Source organism: Schistocerca cancellata, chromosome 2 (assembly GCF_023864275.1).
Source record: "Schistocerca cancellata isolate TAMUIC-IGC-003103 chromosome 2, iqSchCanc2.1, whole genome shotgun sequence".
Classification (NCBI taxonomy): Eukaryota; Metazoa; Arthropoda; class Insecta; order Orthoptera; family Acrididae; genus Schistocerca; species Schistocerca cancellata.
The window spans coordinates 405329603-405343524 of NC_064627.1; the positions used below are offsets into that span (position 1 = coordinate 405329603).

At 37.8% G+C, this 13922-nt stretch overlaps 1 protein-coding gene across 1 annotated transcript in view; it reads right to left on the reverse strand.

Moving 5' to 3' along the window:
• Nucleotides 1-13922, reverse strand: part of LOC126161852 (EF-hand domain-containing protein 1-like) — a 187487-nt gene that overhangs the window by 66666 nt on the left and 106899 nt on the right. Inside the window, exon 7 of the mRNA XM_049917962.1 lies at nt 8777-8882. Coding sequence (XP_049773919.1) covers nt 8777-8882 — 106 coding nt within the window. The remainder of the gene's footprint in view (nt 1-8776; nt 8883-13922) is intronic.

Sequence of the window (13922 nt, forward strand, 5' to 3'; positions counted from 1 at the left end):
CTAACTAACCTAAGGACATCACGCACATCCATGCCCGAGGCAGGATATGAACCTGCGACCATAGCAGCACCGCGGTTCTGGACTGAAATGCCTGGCAAGATTAACTAAAAACAGTGCATTAATCCTTTCATATATAATTATGCCAACTGTAAATCTGGGTGGTAAATTGACTGAAAAGTTATTTATTGTGCTGCAAGAAGCTGGATTTCTGAATATTTACATCACAGCAAGTAAGAGTGGAAAAATGGGTGTAAGAGAATTAAAACTATGATATGAGCACTGCTTTTGACTATGGTATTAGCACTGCTTTTGACCAATAGCTTGTCAAAACAACTTGCTTTTGCTTGATTCCTGGCTTGTGTATAAAAATCATACTCCTTTAAAGTAAACTATCCCTCTTGAAAAGTGTGCATCACTGTAATTCATACTACCTGGAACCACCGGACAAAATTTGGCCTCTGGAATTTTTTTTTAAAATTTTATTTATTTATTTATTTATTTTTTTATTTTTTTTTTTTGCCCCCTTCTGTGTCTATAAAACATATTACTTCACTGGCTGCAGCTGTGCATTAAAGGATAGCCAGTTACATGATAAGCTCCACAACAGACTGTTTTGGATTCAGTTGCATGCCATCATATTCCATCAGTTCTCAAAATCTCATTACACCAATATGCATATGCAATATGCATTCTTTAAGAGTGGATACCTAGCTGAATATCCTGCAGAGTTTGTGACTCCCAGGAGGTTGTATTCAATCATGATGATGCAAACCTTTGTCATCACCGTGATGCACTATTTTTCATTCAGTGTTTATGATAAAAGTTAATGATTTGTTTTGAACATTTCTTGAATGTAGATGAGGTCCATTTTGAGAAGTATAATACATACATTTCATAGAAGGTTGATTTCTGCACCTTCCAGATACTCATTTTCTGTTACCCTCCTGATGCACATGCATTAGCAGCTAATATTTTTCCCGTCATGATCTTTAATACAACACTTTCAAGTGAGCCTTACTATAGGTTGAACTTGTGACCTCATACTCAAGTGGTTTCTTGTGAGTAGTCAACAGCATCTGCTTGTTTAGCCAATTCTTCTTACTGGCTTTAAAAGTTATTATTTAGGAATATATTCAAAAGTGGAAGATGTATTTTACTTGCTGAAGCCCAGGAGAAAAACACTGTACATTGTTAGCAGTCAATGTGAGTGTTTATTCCATTCCTAGATTAGCAAATTGAAGTTAGCTATAACTAGATTTTTGGAACATATTTTTCCCCAGATCCTACTTTGATTCATTGCTGTTCAGTGGCTTAAAAATACAAGTAGTTGATGATTGATAAAGTACAGCAGTGATATTAAAGACTGGAAATTGTGCAATCAATTTGACCCATAATATTTATCTTGCCATAAGGAGTTTTTGCTCCTCCTCATCTGAGGAAAACTGAAAATCTCACAAAGCATTCTTGACCAATCCAAATAAATTACTGTTGGTGGGAGTAAGATTTTGGCTGCAGGGAGGCTGTTCCAGCAGCTCAAAACCCAATTTATTAATGGTTTAAATAGTGCAATGAGCTGTGTATGGGCACTGTCATGCAACAGCAACACAACACTTTCTTTGAAAGCAGACATTGTCATTTAATTGCTGGCCTTAGCTTGTTTTCCAACAATACGCTGTAAGATTCTTTTTTGATGGTTGTTCATCTATCATATACTCTTCTATTACACACACACACACACACACACACACACACTTGTGTCCAACAAACAGCTAGCATAACCTTTCCCTCCAATGTAGAGTCTTGAATTTATTTGTCTTTAGTGATTTGTGGTGATTCGATTGTGGCTCATAATGATGAACTTACATTTAATCGCCAGTGACTACCATGATAAAAAATGGGTCACCTTCCCCATCAAAACAATTTGATAAGCATTGGTAGGTGTCAATATGTGTGACCTTGAGTTCTTCAGAAAGCTACCTTTGTATCCATTGTGCAAAAACTTCATGAAAGCCAAGTTTATTGTGTATGAGTTGATAGGTAGAACTGTGACTAATGTCTAAAGAAGATGCTATCACATCAATAGTAACTTGTTATCTGCTAAAACCATGTTCCATGCCAGGCTTGTTTTCTGAGGCAGAAAATACATTAATTTATGTTTTTTTGTGGTTCCTTGTCTTTGATCATGGTGGACGGGAGACCTGCTCCCGTTTCATGTGTCGGTCTTTACTAGCCACTTTCAACAGTTTGATCCACAAATAAATACTTTTACATGACACAACACTGTCCTCACACTTTACTGAACATCTACAATGAATTTCATCCTCTTTCATCCTTTCCAATAAAACACTGACCAATGTTCCTCCTTGGTGTATACTATTAGTGGAGTAAACATGCATAGGCTATCACAGATAGAAGTAACTGAAGTGGTCAGGGTTGGATGATGTGAACATGAATGCGGTGGAACCAACTTCAGCAGGCATACGCAGAAAGTCATGCAAGAATTTTAAAGGTGTGATACAATGAAAGTGTAGACAATTTTTGTAGCTTTCAGAATCAGGGATTTCTTCGTTGTTAGATGAGAGGAAAGAGCTAGACGAAAAGGAGCTAGGAAGGCTTAGTGATGCAGAAAAGGCACCCAGGAACCTGAATCCAGGTGTATGTGCTCGACAGGATGAGAGGGTAAAAATGGATTGTTGATCTTGGACAAGATTTGAAAAACTGTCAGGTTACCCACTGAGTAAATCTCCCTTGACACTTGTTTTTCTCCAACACTTACTTTTTTCCTGAGGCAGAAAATACAGTAATTTATGTTTATTTTATGTATCCTTCTTAGGTTTTCCATCAGATTTTCTTTATGCATAATACCTGCATTTATTATGGTGGACTTCACTGCATACACAGTTATGTATTCCGGTGTTTGTAAGACCTATACTCACTTTGTCTTTGTGGAAGTGGTGACTGTATTCGCCGTGTTTTTCAAATGAGATGGAAATGTAATTATGAAAGCTAGGGGTTGTATGGGTTAATATTCCTTTTCTGCCTCAACATATGAAATTTACAGTGTTAATTTATTTCTCAGACCTTTCTTTCCTATATGTTTGCCAGAATATTACTATTCAAAGCCACACTGTGTAGCTGTGCTGTCTGAGGTGTTTTGTCCTCTCAGGTGCGTGTGTGTGTGTTGTCCTTAGGGTAAGTTAGTTTATGTCAGATTAAGTAGTGTGTAAGCCTAAGGACCGATGACCTAAGCAGTTTGGTCCCATAGTCCTTACCACAAATTTCCAAATTACTATTCAAATCATGATGAGCATCTACCTAATGTACACACACATTTGGGATCAAAAAAGTTGTTGTGCTTCTTTTGCAACTTTCATTTGTTTTTCACAAGTTTCTTTATACATATGCATCAGATTTACTTATGTGTGCCATCCACATATATTAGTTTCAAAAATGCATCACCTAAGGAGATTACAGAATACTTCATGTCACTCAAAAATAGCAGTTCTGTTGGTTATGATGGCGTTTCTATCAGAATACTGGAATCATGTGCTAACTTGATATGATTACTCTTAAGCTATCTTTGTAATCAGTCACTGACTTGAGGCTTATTTCTGACAGACTTTCTGAGTGAGGTGGTGGGCAGTTAGCACACTAGATTGGCACTCAGGAGGACAATGGGACAATCCCGCATCCAACCAAGCAGATTTTGGTTTCCACTCTCCCACAACAGCCTGATATGTGGCTCATAGAAACATGTAATAATGGACAGTATTCAAACTAGCTTTCGAGCTCTTGCTCTTTTACTAGCAAAAGTACACACATTCACTCACACAACCAAACAGCTCCCAAATGCACACACCCATAGCCACTGTGAGATTGCTTATTGATTACAGATTATTGACAGTAATTGCTTGGGTAGATGGAAGTTCAGAGGGTGTAGTGAAGAACACTAAGACAAAGAGGGATGTGTGGGATAGTGTGAGGCAGGTTTTTTGATAAATGCCTCAGTGGCTGTACAACAAGTTGCAAGGACCTCAGAGGATAGAGCGTATAGGCTCTGGTGGTGTGAGTGTACAAGATATGCTGGAGAGGTAATTCCCACCTGAGTAGTTCAGAGAAAATTGTGCTGGAAGGGAGTATCCAAATGGCTCGTGCAGTGATGCAGCTCCCCTTCTTCACCCACCCCCTCCCTCACTCCACTGTATTCATTCTCTTTTTCTCTTTCCCTTCTTCCCCCTCTCTGTCTGCCCCCTCTCCTCCTCTCCCTCCCTTTCTCCTCTCCACCCTTTTCTCTCTCCCTCTCTCTCTCCCTCCCTCTCTTCTCCCACACCCCGCTTTCCACCTCCCACCCAATCTCTCTCCTTTCCTTGCCTCCATCTTCATTTCCAACTTCCTCTCCTTTCATTCCCTCCCTTCCTCCCCCTCCCCTCTCCCTCTCTTATATATTGTACCTTCTGAACTGTTTCATCTGGTTGTCCAGTCACTGAGTCATCTGTCAAAAGACCTACCTCACACTATTCTACAACACAATCCTTGTCTTGTGTTTCTATGCATAAAAAATCAGTCCAGTATAGGTGAGTGGCTGCTTTTCTCTTATTTGGCATATTATTCTATTATTGGTACAGATTTAGTTTTCCTTGATTTCCCTAAATCAATACAGGCTAATGGAGAGATAGTTCCTTTGAAAGGGCATGTCCAGTTTCCTTCCCCCAACCTGAACCAATCCAAGCTTGTGCTCTGCCTCTAATGATCTTGATGGAGATGGGGCATTCAACACTAATTTTCTTTCCTTCTTTCTTCTGAGAGACTTAAATATGTTGCTGCAGTAAAATTGGATGTAAGCATACCACCTAATTACTGACCTATATCGTTGCTTCCAATCCTTCCAAAGTGCTTGAAAAAAGCGTCTTTGATGTAATACTGACTCATTTAACAGAGTACAAGTTATAGAACTTCTTAATTACCTCTCAGTTTGGCTTTGGTTAAGGATTATCAACAGAGAAGGCAATATAAGACTGCACAGATGAAGTGATAGCAGAGCTAAATGAAAAACATTATCCTGTAGTTTTGCCAAAGACTTTGATTGTGTGGATTATAAAAATCTACTTATTAAACTAAAGTGGTATTAAATTAATTACAATACTCTTGTGTGAATGGAATCTTCCCTTCATAACAGAAAGCAGAGCTCTCATTAACAGAATGCATATCAGGTAGGAAACTATCCTCATAGTGGGGGAACTGAACATGTGTAGTGCCACAAGAGGAAGAGGTTAGTGTTTAACAGTCCATTGGCAATGAGGTCATTAGAGACAGAGTAGAAGCTTGGATTAGGAAAAGATGAGGATGGAAATTGGCTGTTAGAGGAACCATCCTTGTGTTCGCCTGAAGTAATTTAGGGAAATCATGGAAAAGCTAAATCAGGATGGCCAGATGTGGGTTTGAACCATTGTTCTCCTGAATGTGAATCCTGCGTGCTAACCAGTACACCATCTCACTCGGTAGTGCCACAAGAAACCCAGCTTCTACAAAAGAGGGTATAATCACTGTTTAATAGTGTTTATATGCCATAATTTATCCAGAAGGCATAGATACTTCTCTTTGCTGATGATGCAGGTATTATAGTCATGACTAATGGAGGATCTTCAGCACTTCAAAATGTAAATAATATTTTCTTGAAAACTAGACACTGGTTCTCTGTTAATGGACTTGATAAAACACAATATATACATGTCAGTACCTCCTCACAAGACCTGACCACACAATTAAATGATAGGTGAGAACCCGAACTGAAGTCACAAGTTACAGGTCATCATAAATGCCTGAATTCTGCAATTTTTGTGTTACTGATAACATCAGATTTTAGAGATGAAACCATCAAAAAACTGGCACACTTCCCCTATTTTCATCTATTGATGTCTGATGGGATCATTTTATGGGTAACTCACAATCAAGGAAGAAATTTTTTCTTGCACAGAAACTTATAATAAGGATAATGTGTGGTGACCACTCTACGACCTCTTGCAGACAGCCCTTTAAACAGTTGGGGATGCTGACAGTAGCCTCACACTATGTTTACTCTCTTATGAAGTTTGTTGTGAACACTCAGTCACAATTCAAAAATGATAGTAACATTCATAAATATAATATTAGAATGAGAAGTGATTTGCACTGTCCTTCACTCAGCCTTAGTGTGATACAGAAAGACATGAGGTATCCATTTACAAAATTTTCTACCATCTACCAAGTAATGCAAAGAATATAATAGATAATAAAATTAAAGGGAGGGAGTGTGTGTGTGTGTGTGTGTGTGTGAGAGAGAGAGAGAGAGAGAGAGAGAGAGAGAGAGAGAGAGAGAGAGAGAGAGAGAGAGATTGAAGACAGTTAAAAATAAACAAGATTATAAAAAAGTTTAAGACAATCACATATATATATATATAACTTATGAAGTGTACTATAATTGTAACTGTTTCTTATTTTCTTATTGTTCACCATCACTATAGCAAAATAGGATAGATAATGTAGGGCATTATCTATCCTATGTTCTTACAGAGTTTGCTGATAAAATGCAGATGTAGACCATATTATGGGCTGTGGTGTCTCAGTTAGGTTACAACAATCTGTTTGAGACTTGGTTTTTCGTAGCTGAGATGAATTGTCAGGTAAAAATTAGAAGATCTTAGCTATGGTTGTGGACAGTATTTTTGATGTCCTTTCCTACTTCTGAACATGATGAAGATCTCATAGTGAAAAATCTGGACATCATTGTGTAATTGAAATAGGATGCTGTATTTTCTTAAATTCCTGTGATCCTCTTGTACTGTATTCGGAGAATGTATTTGAAGAGGATGAGAAGCATTGCTAGAAATTCAAACCAGAAAGGAAAATTGCATGTACCTGGGCTTGTCAATGGCACATTGCAAAGAAACAATGGTTTTCTCAAACACAAGCACAAGTGATTTATTATTTTGAAATAAATGAAATGTATTTGTTGTGATGATAATTCTATAAGTAGGCCTAAAATGAGCACACAAATAATCAGATATTATGCTTTCATCACAAAGGAAGCAAAAGAGCATTCCAATGTAAAGTTTTCATATCCACTCACTCATTCCCATCATTACAAATGAGTTCAAAATATAAGCCTGGAATTATGAAAATATTTAGAGAAATACTGGAAAATCCAGGATGGAATGTAACAATATTATGGAAAGGATAGTTGCTACTTACCATATAGCAGAGATGCTGAGTCACAGATAGGCACAACAAAAAGACTGTCAGAAGGTGAGCTCTGTCAGGAACAGACAAAACACACACACACACACACACACACACACACACACACACACACACACACACTCACACTCACACATACATGTAAATGCAACTCATACACACATGATCACAATTACTGGCTGCTGAGGCCAATCGCATGAGCAGCCAGAGACTGTGGTCATGTGTCTGTGTGAGTTGCGTTTGCATGAGTGTGTTTGTGTATGTTGTCTGTTTCTGATGAAGGCCTTGTTGGCTGAAAGCTCACTTTCTGACAGTCTTTTTGTTGCACCTATCTGTGACTCAGCAAGAGAAATTCTGTGATATGTATGTAAAGTGACTGGATTACAAAGCTATGCTTCACTTTCTTGTACAGAGGAACAAAATGGTAGCATGCACCTTATAAATCAGAAATGAAAAGGCTGAACTGAAAATAGTAGTTTTCTTTAGCTTATCACAAACTTTCTTCAATATGCACTTCCTTCCCCTTTTGCAATTTATCTTTCTTTATTTTTGTGTTAATTTTACAACTGACTGAAGTTTAATCCTCCCAGAGATTTAAGGGTGGAGGCCATCTCAAAAGCTCTCTCTTGTCTCTGTATAACAAATATTCTGGAACTGTTGTACCCTGCTGGAGAGTAATATATGTCTTCTTGTGTTGAGACCTAAATATCCAAGCAAATGTACTACTGAAATTGACAAGGTTCCCAGAGATTCCTTGGGGATCATTCAGTATGATCTGCAAGTGGGCGGAACACAACTGCTGCTAAAAGTTGCAAGAACTACCTCTTATTAAGAATAAAAATTACTTTTAAGGTTAATGAACAGAACATAAAGTAAGAAAACTTACTCAAGTAATATCTATACTGTAGTATTTTACATAATTTACACCTGTATGTTTACAATTTGGTAGATACTGTTGAATACTTGGGCAAGGTATGCGACAGGCAGACAGATTCATTGGTATCAATGCGTAGAACACTGGAATACACATCAGTGAAACCCACTATACAGCAAGCCATATCACACTGCCATAATTATGAAACACTAGGATTACATATCACTAATCTGGACAGTCATTAGCATTATAAAACATCAGTTTTGAAAGATAATGTAATTTATTTGTACAAAACTGGTAAGTAAGAAACTACTAAAATATTATTGTTAAATTTAATGACAATTGTCTCTGCTCAATTTCCTACCCTAGAAAATAAGTGAGTAATATTTGCTACCAGTATAGATAGAAGAGCACAATTATTCCATGTATAAACCATATCAAGTGGGAGTATTGATTTAACTCAAGCAAGTGAAAAAAAATGTTGTTTTATTTACAGCCATTCCTCTTCTCCCCACACCTTAGTTCCATGATTATACTAATTTTCTCAACTCACGAAAATCTACATTCCTTCTTTATATGACTTTATGTTTACATTTAAAAGATGTACTATTGGAATTTTCTGCAGTCACAAAACATGCAGATAATTGTATGTAAGCACTTTAAACATACCTTCTCCCAAAAATGGAAACGGTATTTCCAATTACAAAATCCACTGGTGTGTAATATTCAGTGACTTCTGCCTCTGACGTTTCAAGATATGAAGAAGGAAATGTTGCTGTTAAACAATAAGGAATATAAATGACATATTTCAAATCACACATCAGCAGGGGCACAATTTGTAGTTCATTATTAAACATACTAAGGTAAACACATAGGCAATGAAATTTGTTGAATAAAATTCATTACATGAGCAAAAAACCAGATTTTTTTGTGAAGAAAAATGATGTGTGTAAATAAAGTCTGTTCACAGGTGACAATTGCTACACATTACATAAGATATTAAGGGTGGTATTCTTATATACCATTGCATATTTTGTGCACTATTGTGTTGCAAGCTGAACAGGTGTTGTTGCACTACAGTGGTACTGAATAGACTATTACGGGTTTGCATCCTTGGTAACTCTATTTTATGGGCATTATGCCATGCTCTTTACACTTTACATTTCATCTTGTAATGGTGGACACATACTCAGAGGCTATAAATATATAGCTAGTAAATTTTCAGATTTAAAAAAGTGGAACTGTTTATAAATAAATAATTTAGGAATAAAGGTAACAACTTATTGGCTAGTAAAAGTGCAGAGTCATTGACAAACACATAAACAACACCAAAAACTTCACTAGCTTTTAGACAAACCCATTTTAGCTAAAATACACATATACAGACATATGCACTAAAACACACACTTGTAAACTTGTGCTGCTTGAATACACAATGCCAGGTCTGCAGTTCTGCAGGTTGTCTGGAATGAGAGTTTGTGCCACATGGAGTGGAAGGAGGGAGAAAGGAGGCAGGAAATGGAAGTGAGGGTTGGGGATTGGTGGCTGATGCCTCAGACAGAGACAGCAATACACAGGACTGGAATGCAGGAGGGAGAGGCAGCAGGTGCATTGGGTATGAATACAACACAGTCACCAGCACCAGTAAGTATGTACAGTGCATGATGAAAGTAACATAGAAGGGTACATTGGGAGTGCTTGAAGGGAAGGTGTCAGGAATAGGTTGTTGTTACAGGATGAGTGAGATTGGAGTTCTGGGGCAGGGTAGAGGTAGATGTAGGGCAAGGGGTAGAGGAGATGGAGGCCAGGAGGATTACAGGAACAAAGGATATGTTGCAAGGACAAGTCCTAGCTATGTAGTTCAGAAAACGGGTGCTGGGGAAGAAGGATCCAGATGCCACAGGTCATGGATTAGCCATTGAAATGGAGCATTTTGTGTGCAGCAGCATGGTCCACCACTGGGTGGTCAAATCTGGTCTTAGCCAAAGTCATTTCGGTGGACAGGTGGTTAGTGGTCATACATAAAATGCTGTGTATAAATTGTAGGAAAATTGGTATATGACAATTGTAGCGAGCAATAAGCCATCTGGACCATGTATATTTTCAAATTTATGATGTTATCCTTTTTTTGATTTTATTTGAAAGGTTTTAAACTTCGACTTTATAATAATATATATCGAGCTAACACAATTATAAAATTTTTCTCTGACACCTATAAAATTAATTTATCTAAAAAATTCACATTGGAAAAATACATTTAAAATCTGATACTTAATACTAAACTATTCAACAAGCTAAAGATGCCTAATTAAAAAGACAAATACAAAAAGTTCTTATTTTATAAAAATCTTGCAAAATGAAAAAGAAAAAAAATTCATAAAATTACTGTACTGCAAAAATATAAATTTTTGTTTATATGAATATATATTATCATAATTGTTCTATTGCACTGTTGAGTGAATTTCATATTGTGCTGTTGAGTGAATTTCATTTTCTGTAAATTAATTTTGGTTTAATGTTCTATGTCTCAATCTTAGTATAACTATATCTTTACTGATGTACCTTGGAATGATGTTAACTGGGTGTGAGTAGTGTTGTGTTTGTTGGCAGAAAGGAAGGAAGGAGGGATGAAAAGTTTTTCTGTTGTGCTCAGTTGTTTGATAAATTGTAAATTCGAGCTGTGTAAAAATGGAATGTATTTCGCTGAGTGAACATTGTAATTAATGGCTGCAAGGCATTTAGGACTATTAAATATGAAAATTACATATGAATCAGTTTGTCATCTATTTTATTCAAGAAACACATCAATCTATTAGGTTTCCAGACCTACAAGAGAATCTGGGTTCCAGAGTGAAGAAATTCAAGCAACAGATTGACGGAGATCCTCAAAAACCAAGATGAGTGTTTTTTCTTTAAAACTACCACTAGACCTGGCCAATATTTTTTACCCCATGAACATTTATTACAATTAAAGGTCATCCAAATGTGCGTAACAAAGGAGGTCGTTAAAAAATGCTGCTTTCACAGGTGGCCCTGCCTCTAATAGAATTGAATAAGTCTGCAATGGGACTGGTGTATGATATGCTATATGGACCAATCAGACAGGTCTTCCACTTAGATGTTCCACAGGGATATGACCCATGTTGCCATCCACCCTAAGGCGATATTCTGCTGCCCACCCAATCTTTGTAACATCCTGGTCCATCCCTAAGTCCCTGCCACATGGGTCATATCATTGTGAAAGACCCATCTACATATATACTATGCAAGCCATCATACAGTGCATGGTAGAGGGTACTCTGTACCATTACTAGTCATTTCCTTTCCTGTTCCACTCATAGAGATACTGCAGGAAAAATAACTATCTATATGCCTTCATGTGAGCCCTAATTTCTCATTCTTATCTTCATGGTCCTTATGCAAAATGTATGTTGGCGGCAGTAGGATGATACTGCAGTCAGCTTCAAATGTCAGTTCTCTAAATTTTCTCAGTAGTGTTCCTCAAAAAGAACATCACCCTTCCTCCAGGGGGTTCCATCAGAATTCTCAAACCATCTCTGTAACAGTTGCACGTTGTTTGAATCTACTGGTAATAAATCTAGCAGCTCTGATGTCTTCCTGCAATCCAATGTGCTGCAGGCCCCAAACACTCAAGCAGTACTCAAGAATAACTGGCATAGCATTCTATATGTGGTCTCCTTTACATATGAACCACACATTCCTAAAATTCTCCCATAGAACCGAAGTCAACTATTTGCCTTCCCTATCACAATCCTCACATGCTTTTTCCATTTCATATCACTTTGAAATGTACCACACAGATATTTAATGACATTACTTTGTCCAACAGGACTATTAATGGTGTATCCAAATATTATGAGTTTGTTTTTCCCACTCATCCACATTAACTTCCCTTTTTCTAAATTTAGAGCCTTCCATTCATCATAACAACTAGAAATTTTGTCTACGTTGTCTTGTATCATCTGACAGTCACTCCTCTTCATTATCTTCCTGTACACCATAGCATCATCAGCAAACAACCTAGACTGTTACCCCACCCTGTCCACCAGATCAGTTATGATTATAGAAAATAACAGCAGTCCTATCACACTTTCCCAGTGCACTCCTGATGGTACCCTTGTTTCTGATCAACACCTGCCATGGCTGACAACATACTGGGTTCTGTTACTTCAGAAGTCTTTGAGCCACTCACATCTCTGAGAACTTATTCCATTTGCTCTTACCTTTATTAATAGCCTGCAATGTGACACCACATCAATTGCTTTCTGGAAATCTGGAAGTATGGAATCTGCCTCTTGCCCTTTATCCATTGTTCATAGTATATCATTGAGAAAAGGGCAAGCTGAGTTTTGCATGAGTGATGCTTTCTAAAACAATGCTGATTCATGGTCATAAGCTTTTTTGGTACCTAGGACCTTTACAATTTAACCACCCAGCACATTCTACACAGTTCTGCCACAGGCTTATCCTATCCCAACCTGTGAAAGCAGCCATGCCATATGCTAACTAGCTGCAGTTTCTGCACAGAATTTTAGGTGGCATGACAACCAAACACATGTCCACTCAAGTGAATGGCCACCACAAAATTGAGGCCAAGAGCAGAGTTGATCACCCAGTGGTGAGAGCATGCTGCTAAGCATAACATGCTCAGTTCCAATAGCTTCACAACCTGTGGCATCTGCATCCTTTCTCTCCAGCACCAGCTTTTTTGAATTACATGGATAGGAGTTATTCCTGTAACCCTCTTGGCCTCAGTCTCTGCTAATCCCTTGTCCTGCACCCACTTCTGTCCTGTCCTCAACCTTACTCAGTCTGCACACACAACATTTACCCCATAGTCTCCCCTCTGTTATTTCCCATACACCTGTTGCCTCTCTCTCCAACATTCCTATCCTGAACATCAACTGTCTTGATCTGACTTTTAAGCTACCCTTCTGCAACCTTCCCTCTCACTCTCTGCCTACTTTTTCCCTTCACCAACTCCACCTGACACAACCACCCCAATGTACCTGCAGAATATTGCAATTTAGACATTGAGCCTTCAACTGGCACAATGTAGCTATACCAGTGCTTGTGTGTGTGTGTGTGTGTGTGTGTCTGTTCACTTTCTGCCTTATCTTTATACATCATATTTAAATTGCCATGTGAACTGTTCTTATGCTGGGCACAGAAACTTGCCTTACACCATGGCCTGATGCCCATACAATAGAGATCACCAAGGTTGTAAGTAACAGCTACAAAAACCTGCATAATATGAATGCCCTCCAGTAGTCAGAGCATATTGAGAATCACTGATTATATAAAAGCATAACTAATCTGCAGGAGGGCTCACTGACATTCAATTTTGTATGTTATATAAATGTTTTTTTCTTTTAATTCCTGCTGAGAGGTATGTATACCAACATATTTTCTAGAGGACAAGTCTTTGTTTACAAAGTCATCCACTTAATGATTACAATATTTTTAAAGCACTCATCATGCAGTCTATTGTACTGCAGGGTACATTAGTTTCTTTTGCCAAGATCTTTACATCTCTGACTCATAATTTGAAATATGCTTTTCATGTTTTGTATTGGCCCATCCCAGGTTCAGTAAGCCCTCCCTTGTGCCACCATTCATGGAATTCATGCCAAGTTCAGAAGGACTGATAACAGTGAAATAAATCCTTTATTACTACATATATAATAGCAGTTATTCCAGTGGTATCACAGGGTACTTTTGCATGTACTGGTACATACATATACACAAGCATTTTGATGAGGATTAAGGAGTCCGCTCCAGATATTCTTGCTGT